This window comes from Trypanosoma cruzi, genomic scaffold (assembly GCF_000209065.1).
Source record: "Trypanosoma cruzi strain CL Brener 1047053517147 genomic scaffold, whole genome shotgun sequence".
Taxonomy (NCBI): domain Eukaryota; phylum Euglenozoa; class Kinetoplastea; order Trypanosomatida; family Trypanosomatidae; genus Trypanosoma; species Trypanosoma cruzi.
The window spans coordinates 90,747-111,624 of record NW_001849487.1 but is presented as its reverse complement, the minus strand read 5'-3'; the positions used below and the strand labels follow the sequence as shown (position 1 = coordinate 111,624).

The 20,878-nt window shown below is 53.1% G+C and overlaps 12 protein-coding genes across 12 annotated transcripts, besides 15 other annotated features; all 12 read left to right on the top strand.

Moving 5' to 3' along the window:
* Positions 1–641, top strand: Tc00.1047053511621.259 (hypothetical protein, conserved; the record flags this gene model as incomplete). Its single annotated transcript, XM_812475.1, has 1 exon — positions 1–641. A coding segment is annotated over one exon (641 nt), but the record flags the coding sequence as incomplete, so codon positions are not given.
* Positions 1–20,878: part of a sequence feature (heterozygous, Esmeraldo-like haplotype) that runs on past the window's edge.
* Positions 660–700: a sequence feature (T-rich).
* Positions 879–906: a microsatellite.
* Positions 1,123–2,754, top strand: Tc00.1047053511621.250 (hypothetical protein, conserved; the record flags this gene model as incomplete). The annotated part of the gene is made up of 1 exon (XM_812472.1): positions 1,123–2,754. One exon carries the CDS (start codon positions 1,123–1,125, stop codon positions 2,752–2,754), a length of 1,632 nt encoding a protein of 543 aa, XP_817565.1.
* Positions 2,853–2,890: a microsatellite.
* On the top strand, positions 2,941–3,201 carry Tc00.1047053511621.244 (hypothetical protein, conserved; the record flags this gene model as incomplete). The annotated part of the gene is made up of 1 exon (XM_812474.1): positions 2,941–3,201. One exon carries the CDS (start codon positions 2,941–2,943, stop codon positions 3,199–3,201), a length of 261 nt encoding a protein of 86 aa, XP_817567.1.
* Positions 3,213–3,256: a sequence feature (A-rich).
* On the top strand, positions 3,413–7,429 carry Tc00.1047053511621.240 (hypothetical protein, conserved; the record flags this gene model as incomplete). The annotated part of the gene is made up of 1 exon (XM_812471.1): positions 3,413–7,429. One exon carries the CDS (start codon positions 3,413–3,415, stop codon positions 7,427–7,429), a length of 4,017 nt encoding a protein of 1,338 aa, XP_817564.1.
* Positions 7,672–8,415, top strand: Tc00.1047053511621.220 (esterase, putative; the record flags this gene model as incomplete). Its single annotated transcript, XM_812470.1, has 1 exon — positions 7,672–8,415. The coding sequence occupies one exon, from the start codon at positions 7,672–7,674 to the stop codon at positions 8,413–8,415; it is 744 nt and encodes a 247-aa protein (XP_817563.1).
* Positions 8,674–9,282, top strand: Tc00.1047053511621.210 (uncharacterized protein; the record flags this gene model as incomplete). Its single annotated transcript, XM_812469.1, has 1 exon — positions 8,674–9,282. One exon carries the CDS (start codon positions 8,674–8,676, stop codon positions 9,280–9,282), a length of 609 nt encoding a protein of 202 aa, XP_817562.1.
* On the top strand, positions 9,528–10,553 carry Tc00.1047053511621.200 (ribosomal protein L11, putative; the record flags this gene model as incomplete). The annotated part of the gene is made up of 1 exon (XM_812468.1): positions 9,528–10,553. One exon carries the CDS (start codon positions 9,528–9,530, stop codon positions 10,551–10,553), a length of 1,026 nt encoding a protein of 341 aa, XP_817561.1.
* Tc00.1047053511621.190 (dual specificity protein phosphatase, putative) lies at positions 11,453–12,394 on the top strand (the record flags this gene model as incomplete). Its single annotated transcript, XM_812467.1, has 1 exon — positions 11,453–12,394. The coding sequence occupies one exon, from the start codon at positions 11,453–11,455 to the stop codon at positions 12,392–12,394; it is 942 nt and encodes a 313-aa protein (XP_817560.1).
* Positions 12,601–12,660: a repeat region.
* On the top strand, positions 12,712–13,449 carry Tc00.1047053511621.180 (hypothetical protein, conserved; the record flags this gene model as incomplete). The annotated part of the gene is made up of 1 exon (XM_812466.1): positions 12,712–13,449. One exon carries the CDS (start codon positions 12,712–12,714, stop codon positions 13,447–13,449), a length of 738 nt encoding a protein of 245 aa, XP_817559.1.
* Positions 13,563–13,591: a microsatellite.
* Positions 13,633–13,714: a sequence feature (A-rich).
* Positions 13,875–13,936: a sequence feature (T-rich).
* Tc00.1047053511621.170 (hypothetical protein, conserved) lies at positions 13,965–14,438 on the top strand (the record flags this gene model as incomplete). Its single annotated transcript, XM_812465.1, has 1 exon — positions 13,965–14,438. The coding sequence occupies one exon, from the start codon at positions 13,965–13,967 to the stop codon at positions 14,436–14,438; it is 474 nt and encodes a 157-aa protein (XP_817558.1).
* Positions 14,413–14,432: a microsatellite.
* Positions 14,622–14,650: a sequence feature (AT_rich).
* Positions 15,008–15,046: a microsatellite.
* Positions 15,186–16,223, top strand: Tc00.1047053511621.160 (hypothetical protein, conserved; the record flags this gene model as incomplete). The annotated part of the gene is made up of 1 exon (XM_812464.1): positions 15,186–16,223. The coding sequence occupies one exon, from the start codon at positions 15,186–15,188 to the stop codon at positions 16,221–16,223; it is 1,038 nt and encodes a 345-aa protein (XP_817557.1).
* Positions 16,612–16,651: a sequence feature (AT_rich).
* Tc00.1047053511621.150 (hypothetical protein, conserved) lies at positions 16,668–20,714 on the top strand (the record flags this gene model as incomplete). Its single annotated transcript, XM_812463.1, has 1 exon — positions 16,668–20,714. The coding sequence occupies one exon, from the start codon at positions 16,668–16,670 to the stop codon at positions 20,712–20,714; it is 4,047 nt and encodes a 1,348-aa protein (XP_817556.1).
* Positions 20,751–20,788: a sequence feature (A-rich).
* Positions 20,817–20,878: part of a sequence feature (T-rich) that runs on past the window's edge.

Sequence of the window (20,878 nt, the reverse complement as noted above, 5' to 3'; positions counted from 1 at the left end):
TTGGACGCGAGGGCGTGGTTGATGCGTACGACCGCGCGGCAAGCACTGAGATTGCGAACGCCTCGCTGAAGGATGTCCGCCCTGACATTGTGCATCAGTGCCTCCTCGCCCTCTTTGACTCGGAGCTTGGATGGCAGCGGCGGCTGCGTGTTTACATCAGTCTATTCGCACGCAGCGGACGCACCATTGAGGTTTCGCCAGCACTGCGCCCGCCACGCACATTTCGCCGCTTCAAAGGACTTGTCGCCGCGCTGCTCCGCGATGGTGCGGTGCGGTCGGTGGATGGGACTTTGCTGATGAGGATCCTGCCGGGCTCCGTCGCGCCTGTGGTGCCGTGTGGGGCGCCGGTTATCGGACTGACGAATGCTGTCGCTGCGCCCGTGCGTACCGCGACGCAGTTGGCTCGCGAGGCGCTTGCGGAACCGGTGGACGACAACCTTCAGGGCGGCGTGAAGAATGTCGCGGGGTTCTTTTGCATCTCCTGCACCGACGAGGCCGATCTCGACGGCATCGACTACGTGACGCAGCAGGCCTGCCTGAGCGCGTACCCTACTACGGCGCATGTGATGTGTGCCCGCATCTGCGAGGGGTTCGCACGGGCGGCGAAGACAATTGATTCCGCAGCCAGCAATAGCGAGTAAATAAATGAAGCGAACAGCAAAAAAAAAAAAAAAAAGGAAAAACAAAAGGAAGAAACAAACGAACAACAACAAAAAGGGGAGAACATCGACAGCAGCTCTCGGTTACAAATGCACACACAGAAACGTGGACGCTTCGTGGCGGAAGACGAGATTCATGCAGGCAGCGCACGAAGGCAGAGTTGACGGTAATTTTTCCTTTTCTTTTTTGTTTATTTATTTATTTTTCCCATCGGCGTCTTTCTTTTCTTTTTTTTTTTTCTTTTTTGCTTCTTCCCCAGCTGCATTTCCACTTGCATCTTTTTCTTTTTTACTTCTTGTGCGTTTTTCCTTTCACTCCATCTACCTTTTCATCGTGGCCAAAGGGGGAATACGACATAGACGCGTATACTCTTTTCATTAGAAAGGCACGTGCACACAAACAAAGGAGAAGAAATAACTTTACTTTGTTTTTCGTTCTCCTCTTCTTTTGGTATTGGGAAACATGTCGTCTTCCGTTTTGCCGGATGAGTTTCGCTGCTTTCGTCACATCACGCACATATACGCCCGGAACCTGCCACTTCATCCGATGGGGGCGACGGTGCAGGCGGCGGACGACGGCGGAATTGCGGGATCGGCGCTGGACACTCCAACGTTGTGCGATGGAGCGCGTCTTGGCTGCCGTACGTCACAGGGGCAACGTTGTGTCTCGTCATATTTTGTTTTGAGTCTTCCGCCGGGCAAAGTCGGGAAAATGGCGGCGGAAGGGGGCAACCGCCGCATCTACACAAGTGAGGTGCGCCGTGAAACTCAGCAGCCGGTGTGGGACCACATCCCGAAAGAAACCATTGAGCAATTCAAGGGAATCACGCGATTTGTTTTTTCCTTGTACTATTGCACAACCCACCCGGAGGAGGCGATTGCGTCTCCTGAAACAGACTGCCTGTTCTACGAGATGCTGATCCAGACTTCCCATGTACAGTACGTGGCCGCCTCAATGACGAAGGCAGACTCGTTGCCAAACTTACCGTATCACGTGGAAAATAGACCGAACTCCTTTGTAGTGTTGCTCCGCTGTATGGATGGTGTTTTTTTTCCAAAGCACCAGGGCGTGCAGATGGATGAGGGAGGGGAGGGCATGGATTTTATTAAAACACCGTACTTGCACGAAGACTCGGATCCCACGCGACTCTGCGTGGACGCAGAAGTAATGCGAGCTCGGGGAAAAAGCATAAATGCTCCAGTGGAAAAAATAACGCTGGGTGACCTTAAAACATTTGCGACGGCTACGTTAGCATGGACGTATCTCAGTGAGTTAGCAGTGGGTCGTCGTGGAGAACGGCAGGCGTATATCGATGACATGATGGATTCGCGTCGTGAGGAGGTTGCTATCATGGCGCAGCGTGCGATGTTGGAGGCTCGTCTCGCTAAGGCCCGTGAAGATTTAGGATGCCGCTCAAGTGAATTACTTGAGTTGCGCGGTCGATATAAGGAGGAGCAAGAATCAATGATGTTGCAGATGGCGCAGCTAGAGAAGCTGCAGTCAAGCACAGCACTTGAAGAGGTTCAGCAACAAGAGGCAAATAAGATGCTGAATGAACAGGAGCTCCCTCTTTCCACGCTTCGTGCACAGCTTGGCACTGTCAGGCGATTGCGGTTTGAAGAATTGAGGACAATGTTCCCTATTCACGTGGATTCAGCTGGATTGGCAGACACCATATGCGGCCATTATCTGCCTGTGAAGGGGAAGGAGGTGGGAGTGACGTCGGACGTGATGCACGATTGGGGTCTTGCATTAGGCGCTGCTGCCCACCTTGTCGCCACGGCTGCCACAATTTACGGTTGTTCCCTTCCCCACCCTCTGCTATTATGTGGCGGACGTTGTTGTGTGATGGCCAAGCCGGGTCTTCCCGTCGCTGCTGTCGTGTCTCCATTCACCGGCCCGAGCGATGTGAAACTTCCTCTTTACTGCGCACGCACCGCTGACCGCCCGCTTATGTCTGCAGCGATGCAGCTGCTGTCAGAAGACGTGGCGGCGCTTGCGAGGGCGATGGGACACCATGACATTGCGGCAAACGCAATGGACAATGACGGACGGTTAGCGGTCATTCTAAAGCAGCTTTTGTTGCTCGTGTAGTTCATGTAGCTTGTGGCCTTATCGCCACGTGAATTGTGACTTTTTTTTTTTTACTCCTTCTCTTCTCTCTGCGGTTTCTTTGCTCCTGTTGTGGCCTTTTTATTTATTTAGTTTTTATTTATTTATTTTTTTTTTTTGTGCGTCTGTCAACGAGAGGTGCCGAGGGGCCGTTTAGTTTGAAGGGCGATGCATTCGCAGGCCACCGCATCCACCCCGTCGTTCTCGACGGCTTCTGAGACCGTCGCGTCGTCATCCACTCTACCGACGTCCGAGACACGGATGGAGGTGCTCCAGAGGACTCTGCATTTGCTCCGGCAGGAGGTGCTTGTGCCGTATTTTGAGTTTGTTGAGCGACTTCGGGTGACGAACAACCGGGCTGTGAGGGTGCAGGACGTTGTGGAGACACTCCACACCGCGTCGTTTGGGGAGAAGGGCAGCAGTGCGTGATGCAACGCGTCTTTTGTTTCTTTCTTTTCCCTTTTTTTTCCTTTTTTTTTTTTTTGTTGAATGACGCGGCGGTTGTGCGGCGAAACGCGTGAAATCCTTTGGAGCGTGTGCCCTTTTCAATCCTTTTTTATTTAATCGGACCTTTTTTTTTAAATTGAATGTGTGTTGTGCCTTGACCCTCATTGGAACAGCAAAAGGGGTCTCGAATGAAATGCTGAAGGCACCGTACATACGAGCCGCGGCAGTGGGACGCAAGATTCCTCTGCTTCCGCTGGAATATTACAGCGGGGGGCGCCACGGAGCGGCGTTCATGCTGGCGGAACTGCGACGTCTTGATGACAGAAAGGACTCTTCGACCTCGAACACGGCGCCTTCGCTGGCCCTGTGGCTCTACCGCTCTTCTCTGCTGCGGCGACTGTGGCTTGAGGGGATCGTATGTGACGCCGTAGTGACTGACGGCTTTACCGCCAGGGAATTTACGGCGTTGCTGCACCGAATTCTTCAAACCCCGCGCTTCTTGCGCGGCGCAAACAAGGCCGCTCAGGATGAGGCCGTCAGACTTGTGTGGGGTGTTCAGAAGGAGTTTGCATGGCGTGTGTTGGGGGCTATCGTGGAAGAGAACCAGTGGTTTTGGACGTTAAGGGAGGCGTGGGACTGTGCCACAACTCTGGTGAAGGATTCCGTTTTTCCCGATGATGTGATGAGTCTTTCATTGCTGCTACCGCTGGCACGGCGCATGGCGACGAGGGAAGGTGCGAGATGCACACTGCATGAGGGCCTGCGGGATCTTCACGCACAGAAACTTCACGGAGGCGTCTTGTGGTTTCTTGCACGACGTGCCACATCGTCGCCACGACCTGAAAAACAGTTGCTGGAGGCAGCAACCGAAGCCGCCTGCGCGGCGCCAACTTTTTTGATTATAAAACCATCGGATGGGAAATTGAATGGCGACGACGAGAAACAAATGGCTTCTTTATTGCAAATGGTACATGCTTCTGGAGAAACTTCAAAAGATAGCGTATTCTCTCCTTTTTGGCACGTCCTTCTCTATGAAATGGTTTATTATGCGCATTGCGTTCTTTGTGATGCAACGGCGAAGGAGCGACATCAGGTGGGGACTCTTCTTTCTCTCCGACGTGTTTTGTGTTCCTTTTGTCGCCACAATCTTGTGCGTCCAGTGCTGGAATTGCATTGTGCCATAACAGCGCCATGGCGAAAAGGTTTGGAGAAAGACCCCTCTGCTTTGAATGCACGTTACGGTCCCCTTGTGTACCGAGAGGCACTGCTGCTGGACGCATATGCACTTATGACCCTTGGACATGTGGGCGAGACAGCCATCGACGTGGACGATGCAGCCGTGAAGGAAGTAATGATGATTCAATCACGTTGCCTCGCTCACCTAGAGGCCCTCGCTCAGAACGAACCCGATGCCGGTGTTGACCGCGACGCCATGGGACTACATCGGGGTGCTCGTGCGGGTGTGGAGCGACGCCTGTGTGAAGGTATCCGGCTCTCCTTTAAGTTACTACTACGTCGTGGTGCATATGAGGTCATTCATCAGATCCTCACGCGTTGCCCTTCGCTTGGTGGCTCATGGGAAAGTGGCAAGGCTCTCGTGATGCTGGGTAAACACATGGAGGCGGTGTCGATCTTCACAGATTTTTTGGAGAGCACGAGAAAACACTTTGCCTCCGGAATTCCGCACCATATTCGTTGTATGATGTTGGAGGCTGTGGAGGGTGCGGCACGGAGCTACCTGAAGGAAACGAGTGACGTTACAGGAAGACTGCTTTCTTTGTACGAAGTCACACGGAATTGGGGCTTTCCCGTTCCAGCAGCCGTTACATTTGCTGCCATTCTCCGCGCATGTTGTACAGGGAGAGATGGGACAGAGGGCTTCAGAAATTGGGGCCGGAAAAAGCGGTTGGATTTGATGAACGCACTGCTTCGTCACCATGTCACCGTCGCAGCATACATTGGGGATGGTCTTCTTCTAGAGACGATTGAAATATATGTGAAGCTGCTGGCGGAATGTCGGGAAGGTGCATTATCGTCAAATTTGGATTTATTGCCTTTGCTGCAAAGGGCACATCCCGGGTTGCCCGTCTACCGGGTGGCGATTCTTCACTTTTTACGTGTGGAATACAAGGACGCCGTGAATGCCCTACTGAAGCACATCGCCCCGAGTTCTGCGGATACTACCGTTCTTTTGACGCCACTGCAGGAGTTACCGCTCGCCGCTTTGGAGGCGCTGTCTCGGCACGTGGCACAGGCAGGATCCGAGGAACAACGTGTGGTCTCTGCCGTATTGAGTGCATTGGAGTACCGACGGTTCGCGGAGGAGCAACGATTGCCGTGGCAGTGCCACCTTTGCCGACACTGGAACAAGAAAAACGCCTCTGCGTGCAAATTATGCGGTTCACTAGAACTTGCTGTGGTGCGGTGTCATGCGTGTGGGGGATTTTCGCCCACCAGTGCCTCTGGCTGCCTCGTGTGCGGTGCCGAGACACGACGAAATACTAGTGATCAAGGGGGTTCTCACGTCAGGGAAGACTGCACCGTTTTCCCGTTGCGCAGGTGGCGGTGTGGGCGATGTAACCACACAAATGAGCCACAACATTTGTTTTACTGCTCCAAATGCGGATCCGTTCAACCAGAAATGGAGGAGGCCTTAACGCATACATCGTTTGATTGTCGCGTGTGTAGCCACCATAACCCACTGGGTTTGCTACGGCCTTGGTGCCCGGCATGCGGCACACTGAGCACTGTTGCAGCTGCGGGGCCGCCAAAGACTTTGTGGCGATGTGTTGAGTGCCGCACACTCACTCCATGGATTCTCACACATTGTCATGGCTGCGGTGGGTCGAAACCGGCGCCAACTTTACGTTTTGACACGCCATGGTTTACGCGCGTCTGCATGAGTTGCGAGGCGATAAATCCCGCCTGGAGTGTTGTTTGCCATGGCTGTGGTGTAAAGCTTGCGACAGATGGAGGGAATAAGGAGCATGAAGTGGAGGAGAGGGAGCAATTGGTGGTCCATCCTGCGCGTGGTGAAGTTTCTGCTGAGCCCACGTCCACATCTTGTCCGCATTGTGGCAACTTGTACCCCGATCATAGGGACATGTTTTGCCGAACTTGTTTTGTCCTTCGCCCCAACAGCACGTGCTTACTTTGGGTGTGTCTGCACAATAATTGTTTGGGAGTAAATGTACGCTATGGGGAGAGGGGCGAAAGGGGTTTGCTGGTATGCAGCCACTGCGGCGTGTCACACAACATCGCCGCTGCCGGGGGCTATCATTCTAACCCTTTGCGCTACAGAGAGCTTGCCTCTGTGGAGAAGGGACGTGGATGCGGTAAAGATCCACCGACAGGAGATGAGAGTCGTGGCATGCAAAGCAGCCAATTACCGAGTGCACTGTTGTTGCCGGTGCCATCTGCTCCTCGCGTCTGCGCCTTTTGCGGTGCATACCTCCAGCTGCAGAATATTGCTCGGATATGTCACGTTTGTTTTTACTGCGGCTACTCATTGCCCCAGTTTTCAGATGCTTCCGCGGCTGAACATGACATTGCCCTTCGCTTGATACTCAGTGCGATGCTACAAACGGTGCATCGCGTGAAACAAGGTCTTCTCTCTTCCACCACGGTACTGTCACCTCTCCGCTCCATGCTAATGGCGCTCCTTCGCGCACAGGAGGTGCAACTTCCGTGGCGTGGTTGTGATCTCTTGAATGGGATGCGTTGCGGTTTGCAATCGCGCGTCCCAGTGTTGGAGAATGACACCGTCCATAGTTCAGTATGCGACGTGGCAGAAATTATCCGAACCGTTTGCGAGATTGCATCCTCGACGACAGTGGATGAGAAAGCCACCGCAAAGGAAGGAACAAATTCTTCTTGGACAAAGAAGCGACCATGGATACATCTTGCACTTGATCTTGTCGATCTCATGAACCGCACAACTGAATACGACGAGTTGGGATTTGATGTCTTAGCGCAACTCTGCATGGAGGTAAGGCCGCAGCAGCGCTCTCACATTTACCGAGAAACCCACTGGACGTACCTGCGCTACATGAAGCTACCGAGAGAGTTTATTGTTAACGATGTCGTCTGTCCAACTTGTCTGCTGCCAAAAGCACATGATACTGGGGAGGCGGGAAATACATGCCGCTGTACGGTAAGTCTTACGGATAGTGGTGCCACAGATGCATCAGTTCTGATTACAAGGGCCTAAAATTGGCTTGGGGCAAAGGGTATTTGTGTGAGCGTGTATGTGACTGAATGAGCGTGCAAAATTTGCTTCAAGAACCATCTGGCTGTTCGTATTCCTGATAAACTTCTCCATCCGCTTTTAACTGCTGTTTTTTCTGTCGTTCCTATTTCCTGTACTTCTTCCTCTCTTTCGCTTGGCAAGGGTGGGAGAAGTTGGTGGACATACCCAAAGAGAAGGCAGCGGAAAAAAAAAAAAAAAAAGAAATGCAGTACGTTCTTCTTCTGGGCGACTCCCTGACACAGCAAGGTTACGAGTCCGGCTGGGCGTCACGCCTCAGCAAACGTTACGTGCGCCGCGCGGTTGTGATCAATCGTGGGCTAAGCGGTTACAACACGCGCTGGGTGCTGGATATACTGAGGGATGATGCGAGGCGTCAGCAGCTTCTTCCCACACAACCTGGTAAGGCACTGTTCGTAACTCTGATGCTTGGGTCCAACGATTGCGCTGGCTTTCCTCAGCATGTTCCACTGGATGAATACGGTGCGAACCTGAGGGCAATCATTGACACTGTGCGCAAGCACGTATGTCCCGTTGGTGGTATATTCCTCCTTTCGCCCCCACCGCTTGACGAGAAGGGACGACTGCAGTGGTTGCGTGACGTTGGTTGTGACCCCAATTCTTGTGGCCGCAGCTTCGAATCCATGCGACGCTACCGCGATGCTTCTCTGCGGGTTGGGGCCGAGGAGTATGAGGAGCACGGGGATGTTTTTACGGTTGACCTGTACCGCGTCTTTCTGGGCAGGAGTGCTGACACGGTGCCGTACGTAGAGGGCTCATGGTGTGAGTATTTTTCTGATGGTCTCCACTTCGACGAGAACGGCGGTCGCGTTGTGTTTGAGGCGCTGTGGTGTGCCATTGAGAAGTCTGTGAAGGCCAGCCAAATTCTGCCGGACCGTCTTCCGTACGTTCTGCCACCACATGAAACATTGGTGGGTGGCAGCTCGTGAAGAGGCATCTTTCTGGGGCTGGGCTGATCTGAGCCGATGTGTGGCTTGCTGTGCCAATGGGTCATTGTTATCGTCTGGTTGGGGGAACACAATATTATATTATTTTCGGTGTGTGCATGTGGGGCACCCTTGTTGGTTTGATGGGAGCCGCCGCTTTTCGCACGGATGTGTTTTCTGCTCTGATTGTTGTTTATCCGCCACTTATTACTCTACTTGCTAGGGGGTTATAGAGAGGTAGGTGCTTGTTGCTGTAGCCGAATGCATAGTGCAGGAGTGGAGTCGTGCCTTGCGTCTGCCTATGAGCGAAGGGCGGACGCGGTTCTGCGCCTGGCGGAGGAGCTTGAATGCGGATCGCCCAGTGCAGGACAGTGTTCTTCGCCGCACTTCTTCCGTGCCCTTGTGACGGCGTACCTTGTGCAGAACGATGCTGTGAACGCGACGTGGGCGTTGCAGCGGTGGGCGACGGGACCAGCGGGCGCCGGCGAGCAAGAGGAGGAGGGCGGAGTGCGTGCGATGCTTGAGAGGGTCGCCCGTCACTGCGGTCGGTGCGCGTATGGGGAGGCCTTTCGGGAGGCGCTGGGAGCGGTTGGCGGCGGGACTGGGAGGGACGTGGAGCACCTGGAGCGCTGGCTGCTTGACTACCTGGCGGCACGACACGTTCATCAGCGGCGGACGTTTTATGGCGAGTCTGGTTGCATGGAGAAGCTTGCGGTGGGCCTTGGCGTGACCGTTGCGGACCTGGAGGCGCGACTGCAGCGTGTTCGGGAGGACGAGCTGCGGCACATTGGGCGCGAGGTGTCGGGCGGCCCGTGCGAGAAGACACGCGAGACGCTGTGCTGCATGCTGCAGGTGGGAAAAGCGGCTTAGGTTGGTGCGTGTGTGCGTGTTGAACTCTTTTTTTTTTTTTTTTCTCTCTCTGTGTGTGTGTGTGTTTGGGGCTGGGGCAGTGGTCTCTTCTTCTCCGTGTTTTGTTGTGGGCGTCTGTGCATGATGCATGCATGCATTTGTGTGTGTGTGGATGCCTTTCTCCTATTTCACGCCTGCTCCTTTGGTGCGCGGGCAGTAAGCAGTAAGCAGGAAGGGGAGGGGCTGTTGTGTGGACAGGCAAGCATATGCTCCGCCGAGGCACGGTCTCGCTGTTGAGGGCCCGGCCGAAGACCGTTAACGTTGAGCCGGGCTCGAACCGCATGCTGGATGCCGCTGTGATGGCGAAGGCAAAGGACATCTTCGCGGTGCCGGAGTTCCCTGGGAAGCGGGTGCTGCACAACTGGCGCTTCTTCATCAAGGCGGGGAAGGCAGCCACTGGCCCGCCGGTGGGGCAGGAGTTCTCGAAGCTCGGCCTGAAGGCCATGGATTTTGCAAAGTCCTTTAACGATCGCACGAAGCCGCACTTCAAGGACGACGTGGAGCTCATCGTACGAATTCAGGTGTACTTTGACAAGTCGTACCTGTACGCCATCGAGCCGCCGCCCACGGCCTGGTTTATTTTGCGCGCCCTGCGGAAGAAGCGCCGTGAGACCGGCCCGGTGCCGATTCGCGGGCACTACTGCGCCCTAATGACGCTGGAGATGGCGTACGAGATAGCGAAGATGAAGCCGAGGAGTTGGGGAAGGCCGGAGTACCCACTCATTGAGACGCGCGTGCGTCGAGTGGTGGGGCAGGCGCGCCGCATGGGCGTGTGTTTTGTCGGCGTCGACACGCCGCACAGCTCTCCCGTGAAGGGCGTGACGGAGAAGCAGTACGCGGAGGAGAGCGAGAGGTACCGTGCGATGCACATGGAGCAGTACGAGGCGTTGCGGCAGCGGGAGCTGGAGGAGGCACCGCTGATCGAGCGGCTGCACCGCCCGAATTTTGCCCCGCTTAGCGAGGCGCAGATTGAGGAGGGGCTGAAGGAGCCCGGCCTCTTCCACGCCCTGTGGCAGGCGAGCCACCCGAAGAGCCCGTACCACAAGGACCTCAGGCAGCGCGAGATGGCGCGGCGGTACCTTAACGCCAGGGGCTGGGTGAAGGACATGACGCTGGACGAGATGCAGGTGGTGTTCATGAACTACCGACTCCCGGAGATTGAGCGTGGGCACCAGATGGACGAGGGAGGGATGGAGGGCCAGGTGTACTGGACGCGAGACGGTGCACAGTAGCAAACAAGGCGGCCTGCCGTGACGGATGCGCTGGCGGGGCACGTTGTGCCTGGAGCGACGTGAGGTTTGACTCCCGCCCTTCACGCGGCGCCGTGAAGGCCGCTGGTGCGGGTGCTACCGAACGGTTTTTTTTTGTTTTTTTGCTTTTTTTGCGGTGTTTGTTGTCTTTTAGCGCATTGGAGGAAAGAAGGAACTGAAGAAACAACAGCACCCGAAAAAAGTGAGAAGGACGCACTGCCGGATGCTGTGAAGGCCTTTTCTTTGACGGCAATATATATATATATATATCTGTGTATGTGTGTGTTGGGTCCTGGCAGGAACCTCTCATTCACCGAGTGCAGTACAGTGCGCTGGCATTGGGGCACAAGTGAAGTTTGTTTTGTCTTTTTTTTTTCCAATTTTTTTTTTTAGCGTATCCGTCACCGTCTTATGTATTTTTTTGTTCTTGTGCTTCTTTCACGTGTGCGCTTTTTAAAGGGCATCTCCACCCGCTTTTTTCCCATTCTGTGTGTTCCTTCTCGTGCCGGCGATGGGACACACACGGCGGTGACGCCAAATCACAGAAGTGGATACGCCCGACAGGCTGAGTCACATCCCCTGCGATGCGATGATTACATGCTACTGCCTCCACACACCGGAGAGAAGACATCTTCTTCCTTATTCGCATTGTCTCCTTGTCTTTGGCCATCGATGCCGCACAAGGTGGTGGCCCTTTTATAAACGAGGGAGCGGTGAAGCGAAAACAAAAGCCAAAAAACAAGCAAACAACAAGAAGTCATAAACAGCAAAGAAACAGGCATAGAAAAAATAAAGAAGAGAAATAGAGGGAGCGGGGAAGCGTTCATTCATCCTGCTTTTGTGAAAACAGCAGAGAAATATAAAAAGAGGGAGTCAGAAGGATGTCATTATCCCATTCAGGGTTGCCGTCCGCAGAGATTGAGCGCGTATTTGCAGTTCTCCGTTTTGTTTCGCAGCGGCAGGAGGCATCATCATCATCATTGTCATCGTTGTCCTTGCCGGCTGCTGGCGGCAGCGAGGGCGATACACTCAACGCGGGCACCGTGGCGGCTGTTGCGAGGGGGAAGGCGGGAAAAAAGGTTTCCGATCCGCTCATCATCCCGGAGGATGTTCAAAACAAGTTGGAGGCGTTTCGCATGGCGGTGACGAATATTCCTGTACAGATGGAGACGGTGCAGTCTGCCCGGGCGGCCCTGCGCACGGCACTGCGGGATGCCTACCCGAACAAGTTGGAGGATGTAGATCAACTGTGCGATCGCAATTTATTTGTTTCGAAGGCCACGGCAAAGGGCACTCCGCATTTCATGTTAAGGGACGTCTATGGCTTGCAGGCGATGCATGAAGTTGTCCCCGGGCTGTATGTTGGCTCCTATCACCCGGCATCGGAAAGGGAATTGCTTCATCGTCACAAGGTGACTCACGTGTTGTGCTGCATCGATGTCATGCCTCGCTTCCCGTCGGAGTTTACGTACATGAAGGTTTCTGCGCAGGACATGCCCGGATACAACATTGCGAAGTTTTTCCCCCAAACATTTGAGTTTATTGAGGATGCGCTGATTAAACAGCACTCCGCCGTGCTCGTACACTGCGGTGCGGGCATTTCTCGCGCCCCCACCATTGCCGCCGCGTACCTCATCAAGAAACTGCGACTGACTGCAGTGGCGGCGATTGAGCTTATTCAAAGCAGGCGTCATGTGGCATCGCCCAACCTCGGTTTCCGTCAACAACTGCGGGCCTATCAAGAAGAGCTTGGCATATACCCAGAAGGAGCAGAGGGAGCCCGGCCTCGGGCGGGGATGTCTTTGCGAATAAACAACAAATGATAAAGAGAACCAAATGTAAAGAAGGATTATTTGTGCGCGTTGCACGTTAATTGGGGTATTCTCTTTTCCCGGATCCGCTCGCTTTATTCCTTTCTCTCCTACGAGAGGGAAGGTCTCACAAAAGAAACAAGAAACCGTTCTGTGTTTTCATTATTTATGACTTTTGCTACTACTTTTTTTTTTTTCTTTTTCTGTGCGTTTCTTGTGGGGGAAAAAAAAAAGAAGGGAGGGAGGGAGGAGGGAAACAGAAGGAGAGAAGGGAAGGACGCCAAACAGCAAGGAACGCAACTGGGGGAAAATAACTCACCGCAACGGCAATGCTCGGCTCCGGCAAAAGCAGCGGTATGGTGAATGAGGCCACCAACTTGAAGGCCAACCAGAACCTGACGTCTGCGATAGCGGAGATGGGGACGAAGGAATACATGCGTAATCGTGACATGGACGATGTTGTCCCCACTCACCGTCGCCAGATGGAAGAGAAGCCGCGGGATAACGGTGTGCCTGTGTACGACCCCGCCGCCGAAAAGGAGCGGGAGAAGCAGGAGCGCGGAGCCGTGCCCCGAGACATCGTCGAACGCGATGATGACGATGATGACGCGGAACTGCTGGAGCTCCGCCGCAGATGTGTGGCGCAGATGCAGCGGCAGCAGGCAAAAGAGGTGGAGTGGCGTCAAAAACAACATGGCGAGTACCGTGAGATATCACAAGATGAGTTTTTTGGCATTGTGGTGCGGGAGAAGGGCGGTAGTGATGACGTCTGCGTGCACTTCTATCACAAGGACTTTGAAACATGTCGTGTGGTGGACTACCGTCTCTCAGAGTTGGCACGAACGGTGTTAAGCGTGAAGTTTGTAAAAATAGACGCGGAGAAGTCGCCGTTCCTCGTGGAACGACTGCGCATTAAGACACTGCCGTGCTGTGTGCTGTTCCACAACGACGTGGCGGTGGACCGGATTTACGGCTTTGACGGCTGCATGACGGAGGACGGAACACTCGACCCCGTCTTGCTACGCGACCGCATTGTGCGCGCCACCAACCCCGGAAAAGAGGAGTGAATTTGCCGCCTACCTCTTCTTGACTGGGACCCCTTGACGTGGGGAAACTGACGAAGGGGCGGAAACACACACGCACATAAATGCAAATGGTGGCCAATTAACAAAGACAGAGGAAAAAAAAAAAAAAAAAAAAAAAAAAAAAGAGAGCGCAGGGTAAAAAAGCGGTGATGGGCGTTCACAATCTTCTGTTTTTTTTTTTTTTTTTCTATTTATTTATCTATGTATATTTACATATGTATGTTTTTGTGTTTGTGTGTGTGTTTATGCGGACTGAATGGAGTAATGGGCGTGGGGTATTTCTGCATGTGTTGACTTCTTTTTTTTTTTTATTCTTGAGAAATTTTTTTTTTTTTTCTTCCACAATTGAGGAACCAACAGCCGCTTTACATTTCGTGGATGGTAAAGGACGGTTTTGCGGAAGGACCAAAATAAGAAAAAAAAAAAAGAAAAAGAAAAAAAAAAAAAAAGAGAATAGAAACAAATAAAAGGGAATCCGCTGGACGTTGAAGCCCCTAATGGCGTTTCTGTCGTGTCTTTTGCCCGTTGTGGTGATGTTTGGTTTTCTTCTTTCCAGCTACGCCTACCTCGTGGAGCGTCGCTTTGCCAGGGCGAGGGAGCTGGGCCAGGTGTATCGTGCCTACTGCGATGTCGGTGTGTTTTCTTGCACACGCGTCTTTTCTTCGGAGTATGGCTCCTTGACGCAATTCGTTGGGCTGCCGCATGTGTCCAACGCCGTACTGGGGATGATCTTCTACCTTTCGGAGCTCGCCACCTGTCGATTCCCGACGCTGCTTTTATTTATGAGCGCGGCAAGCTGCGTGGTCTCTGTGGGGCTTTTTTTAATCCTTACACTCATCCTCCACGACCTATGCATCGTATGCGGCTCCATATACGTGGTAAACTTTGTAACTTGCCTCGGTGCATGGAAGCTGCGTAGACAGAAGATGGCACCTCCCCCACACGAGAAGAAGAAGAAGAAGAAGGGGTAAAGGCAAGAAGCATTGAAACGAAGGGTCAAATATAAAGTTGTTGTTGATTGATTTGATTCGGCGCACATGTCACGTTGTTATGTTGCGTGTGCAGCTGAAGGAAGAACGGAAGGTTTGCTGGCGCCGATGTCTGTTTTTGTTGGTGCGGCATGAAGAGGACGTTGGAAGTGGTGGTGTCCCATCATTATTATTATCTTTTTTTTTTAATTATTCTGTGTGCTTTGGGGAATTGTGAAGAAAATGTTCGCGAGGAAGACTGGCGTTCTAAATGATGAATATTTTTCTGGAGAAGAAGAAAATATTTCTGCACGATTCTTTTACCACCTAATGAATCTCTGGACGACTGCGATGGAGGAGGAGTCAATAAATCGATGAGGGTAAGGTAGTTGCCTTATTTTTATTTTGGCCGTCCTACCCACCTGCCTACTCTTTTTGATTTCCACCGCGTACGGCGAAGTATTGCGGCTGGAGGATGTTTAAATGCTGCCGCTTAGTAAGTAACATAAAAAAAACATCTCCGGTTTGGATAGTGCGCATCGTGTGTCACGATTATTGGCTGCCCGAATAACATATAAGTATATATATATATAAGTATGTATGCATGCATGGAATACACATTGAGGCTGTGGTGAAGCCACTGCCTTTTTGATTGCTCCCTTCTTTTCCGTCCTGTTTTATTTTATTTTAAAGCTTAGGATCCGGCCAGTAGCCCCGGCGATTCATTCTGGTCATCCATATTGTGAAGCGATGCTGTACCGCGAGTGCTGTCGGCGTCTGCCACGCTACGCCTCAACCGGGGCGTACGGCGCGTGGATGGCGTCGTGCCGCATGTACACCTCATCACTCTCGTCGGGCAAAAAGAGAGGCGTCTCCGACGGAAAACTGTTCTCACGTACGCAGTCCAGCATCCACATGTACGCGAACAAGGAGAATGCGTGGAAGGACTACACCGATGATCGTTTTTATGGTGCAAAGAGACTCAAGGAGTATTGGCGTCGGATGCTGAGCGATCGCGGGGTGCGGTATTATTTATTTGGCACAATTATCATGCTGGCTGTGGCGGGCTCAAAGCTATGGCGTTTGCAAGAGCAACAGAAGAGTGCATTTGGGCTTATTGGTCCCAAGAAAAAGGCGTACCGCAGTCGTTTGACGATTGTACTGGATTTGGACGAGACAATCTTATCGTATGGCGACAAGGCCTTTCGAATGAAGGCGGGTATGGTGGTTAGACCGTACTTGGCGGAGTTGCTGGATTATCTCTCTTCCATTGATGCGGAGGTGGTGCTTTGGTCGGCCTGTAGCGAGCGGTACATGCGTCAGGTACTCAATGTGATTGATCCCAGTGGGGTCCGTGTGTCGCAGTACATTGTGCGTCACCGTGACTGGTTCACGCAGGACAACTACTACGAAAAGAATATTCTCTGGCTCAAGCGCCCCTTGGAGGACACCCTTATTGTGGAAAATCGCCCGTTGAGCGTTCGTAGCTGCAACGCTAACGCCATTCTCGTAGATGACTTTATTCGCGGGGAGTATATGGACAATGGTCAGGATTATCCACCCAAAGACCACGCCATGCGCACACTCAAGGAGATCATTCAGGATTTAGAGGAGTCAGGCCGGTCTGTTCAGGAGTACCTTGCCGACGCAAAACACCGCAACAAGGACATCAAGGAGATTCCATGTCATTTGGCATTCAGGCAGTTGCCAGACGAGCTGGCGCGCGGGGTCTTTTATTTTATAGGGGGGAAGTACAGACCGGGTGCGGATATGAGAGGAAGAGGATAAAATAAAGCACAATAGTTCGGGCGTTTATTTTATTTTGCGGGGGAGGCATATGAGGGGACTGAGTTACGGAGCGAGCTGCGATGACTCTTGCGTGTATTCTGCTTTATGAAGCGAAGCCATGCCACTTATATGAGAATTCCAAATGACAGGAAACTCTTCTCGGTCTTGCGAGTGTCTTGTCTTGTCCTTTTTTTTTTTTTTGCCGCGGCTTGCATTCTTCTGCGTGCGGCGTGTTTGTGTGTGTTTTGTTTTTTGCGCATGCCTGAATGGGATTGTGCCCACTGTTGTATTGGAGTCCGCTTCTTTCCTCTGTCTTGGTTTTCATACACACGTATGTTCACGAACAAACATACACACGCAGTGTGAGGGTGAGAGGCAAGAAAGGATCTTTTTTTTTTTTTTAGAAATTATTATTATTATTATTTTTTGAGAGGGGAGGGGTTGATGGAACAAAAGGAGGGGACCGGGCGCAGTCTTGTGAAGCGGCACGCGTTTGGCATCCGGCCGGATGTGTACGGCTGCCTGAATTGGGTGGAGGAGGGGACGCTGCTTTACCCTGTGGGGAAGACCGTGGTTGTGCACAACCTCAACAGCAACACCCAGCGCTTCTTTGATGCCGGAGTCCACAGCAGTGGCCTGACGGCGCTGGCGGTGAGTGCGAACAAGAAGTTCATTGCAATTGCGGAGGGCGGTATCGCACCCCAGATTCAAATTATTGACTCCGTCCCTCGGAAACGTCGCAAGACTTTAAGTGTGCAGGATCTTGGAAGCGAGAGTTTTGTGGCGATGTCCTTCAGCGTGGATGGGCGGCACTTGGCAACGCAGGGGGGTGCGCCGCAGTGGAATCTTTTCTACTGGAATTGGGAGCGCTCCAAGCCACTCGCCTTTACGTCTGTGATTGCCGATTTGAAGGTGGAGGGAACGAATGAGTCCACGAGTCGCTCATCACTTTTGCATGATGCGCGTACGAAGGAGCCGCACGGCGCATCGTCTGGACCTCCTCCCGTCTCATGTGTGACGATTTGCCCGCGGGATCCTTTGTTGATAGCGGTCTCCGGCCTGGGGATGATGCGTTTCTACCGCTATGTGGATGGCGTGCTGCAGACTCAGCCCCCCATCAACTACGATCTTGAAGGCGTGTCCAACTTCCTGACCCACACGTGGGTCACTGGAGACCGTGTGGTGGCATCAACGCAGACGGGTGAGTTAATGATCATTGAAGGGGGTGTATACAAAAGACTGCTGCCCGTGCCGCCCCCCACGAGAGCACAACTGACGAATCCAACGGTTCTCTCGCTTGTGCCCAGCAAAGAGGGGTTTATTGCTGGTAGTGATCAGGGCACCGTCGCTATTTACGAAAATGCAAGCGGGTCAAGTGGCGAGTACTCCATTGTGTATACTGTGCCAGTGCCCACAGAGGAGGAGCTGCATACAAAAAAGCGTGTCCTTGAGGGAGATGACACACGGCCATCTGCAACCACTGCGGCTGGCAATCGTGCTGCCTTGGATGCGAATGCTAGTGGCTCGTCTCTTGCAGATACGCCCGACCCCTCTTCGTTGAAGCCATGGGCAACAAAGGGCTCCAAACGCATTTTTCACGTCAACACAGGGGTGGCACAAAAGATTATAGCCGCGCCTGTGGAGAAGACACGTCCCCAGTCGGGAATACAAGGGATGGCACGCATGGATGCGCTTCGGGAAAACAGCGTGGTGCATCTGTCACTTGATCAGTTGGAGGAGACCATGGCGTTAGTGACACACTCGGGTCAAATCCTCGCCTTTAACTTCTCTCAGCCATGGGCAAAGCGCACCGCAGATGATCCCCCAGCGTTATTGCCGATTTGTCAATCGTTTCATGTTGGTGGCATTATTGGCGTTGACTGCAGTGTGCGGCGGCCATTTTTGGTGACCTCTGGTGTCGACAAGAGTGTGCGTATTTGGAACACCAGCACGCATCGATTAGAGATGTGCCAGTACTTCTCATCCCAACCAGGTCCCGTAAGCATTCATCCAAACGGCCTCTACGTGGTGATCTGCTTTCCAGATAAAGTTCTTGTTATGAGTGTTCTGTGGAACTGCCTCCACGAACATCGAGTGCTTAATCTTCGCAATGTGACCGATGTGAAGTTTTCTGTGGGAGGGAAATACTTTGCCTTGGCACATGGCAACCTGATCCATCTGTACAACGCACTCACATGCGATGCCCATGGACAGCTGCGGGGTCATCCGCAAAAGATTAGCTGTTTTCAGTGGGCCGCCACCTCCCCGTATCCCACGGACAATGGGATGGTCTCCTGCTCCCTCGACGGCATCATCATCAACTGGAACATCAGTGAGTTGCGCAAGGATGGGGAGTATGCAGATAAACGCTACCAATACCGTGTTGTTGTGGCAGATGATAAGAACATGTGGGCCGTCGGAGACCCGGCATCGTCTGCTGCGGAAGCGCAATGCAAATCGATACTGCGGGAGATGGACCGTTTCGGTGCTGTAGAGGCCTCTAGTCCCACCACCACAACGGATTACGAATTCCGTGACAGCACAATCACAACGGTCCTAGTCTCTCCAAAGCAACGACTGTTATTTGGTGGGACGGATGATGGTTCCATTAAATTTATGAATTTCCCTCTTCAGTTGGGTTTGCAGGAAGTTCCTATTGTGGCGCATATGGGCAAAGTAGCCCGAATGGTGCTCTCTTATGATGAGAGCATCATTTACTCTGTCAGCGCTGATGGGACGCTGTTTGTTATCGAAGTGCGGGAGGACGGTCGTCCTGCTCAACGGGACGCGGGATATTGCGGCGACGAGGTTCTTGTTTTGGCCTCCGACGTTGAAGATCGTCAGATCGCCATTGAGAGCCTGACGCACACAGCAGGGAAACTCAAGGCGGAGATTGAGGGAGAAGAGAAGCGACGTAGCCATGAACAAAACACGCGGATGCGGGAGCGGGCGGAGGAATTTAAGAGCGAAGTGTCTGCCCTCGAGGCGGAGTATGCCGCGTTATGGAGCGCAAAGGCGGAACAGGAGCGCTCTTTTGTTGCGGTGAGGCTTGAAAAGGAGGCCGAGGCCGCCCCGCTCCTGGAGGAGCTTGAGCGGGCAGGACAGGCGGAGGTGCAACAGCTGGAAGACGAGTGCACCGAGCTGCAACACCAGCTCGATTGGAGCAAGAGCAAGTACATGCAGGAGGTGAGTGATCTCGAGGCGCAGATTGAACGGGAGCGGCGGGAGGAGGAAGAACGCTTCAACGACGTCGTCGCAAAGCGAAAGGAGGGAATGCAGAAAATTAGACGCCAAGTTCAACGTGCGAAGGAGACAAATGCGGAGTCGCGACGGCGCCTTGAACTTGACACGGACGCGGAGCTGGAGAGTATCCGGGAACGAAACCGTCAGGATCTCGAGGCCATTCGCGGGCGGTATCTTCACATGAAGGGGGAAAGTGCCATCATGCGCAAGAACGCCCTGCGCATGGAAAAGGAGGCGGAGGTGCACAGAAACGAGCTGAGTATTCTCGAGAGCGCCAAGTCGGCGTTGATGGCGCAGCTGGGGGAGTTGAATCAGCGCATGTCGCAGCTGCATCAAGACATTGAGGAGCGCGATGCCGTCATTGGTGAGAAGGAGAAGCGGATATATGACCTCAAGAAGCAAAACCAGGAGCTTGAGAAACACAAGTTTGTCCTCGACTACCGCATACGTCAGCTCAAGTCACAGATGGAGCCGCGACAGCGGGAAATTGCACGGGAGCATCAACGCATAAATGAGAAGAACGTTGAGCTAGAGAACCTTCACCAAAACAACATCACGCTGCGACAGAGCATCGAGGGGTTGAAAGCCGACCTTGCACAGCAGCAACTGCAGATAAAACAAACGATGAATCATATGAAAGACTTTGAGACGTACAAGAGCCGCGTCAAGACAGACGTGGGGGAGCTTGCACCAGCCATGCAGGACCCAGCGCTGCTGCGGGAGGTGGTGGAGCGTTTGTACCAGCGGTACGTTCTCGCACGCGATGGACGCCGTGCGGCGCAGGTGGATCAGGAGATCAAGGGGGAGTTTCGCTCGCAGCTGGAGTACCTGAGCACCTCGGTTGAGGCACTGCGACGGAAGTGCAAGGCGGATCAGGAGCAGCACCGATGTAAGGTCTCGGAGATGATGGTGGAGAACCTCTCGCTCATCCGCGAGATTCATGACCTCCGCGCGGAGCTGGTGGATCTGCGTAATCTCTCGGTGGCGGCAGCGGACGAAAAAAAGCGGCGCGCCCGTATGGAGGAGTCCAAGAAGCAACCCAGCATGAGTTCCCGCCAGAATGTCTCCTTTAGTCCCACGGCCACATCGCCGATGCGTCCGGAGGTACCGCAGGAGTTGAAGGAAAACCGCGAGGAGATTCAAAGGCTGCGGGCTTTCGTAGATGCCGCGCAACAGGCGCTGGGGGCAACATCGTCAACCCGTCGCGCAACTGGCGGCACATGCATGTTTCCACCCATCACACAGTAGAGACTGGGGGAGAGAGAAAGCCAAGAGGTGAGACACTTGTTTTTTTTTTTTTTTTTTTGTTGTTGTCTGTTTTTGATGCCTTTCCGCATAATGTTGATGTATAGAGAGGAGAAGAGCAGGTACAAGAAAAGATAACAAACGGAAAAAAAAAATAATAATGAAAT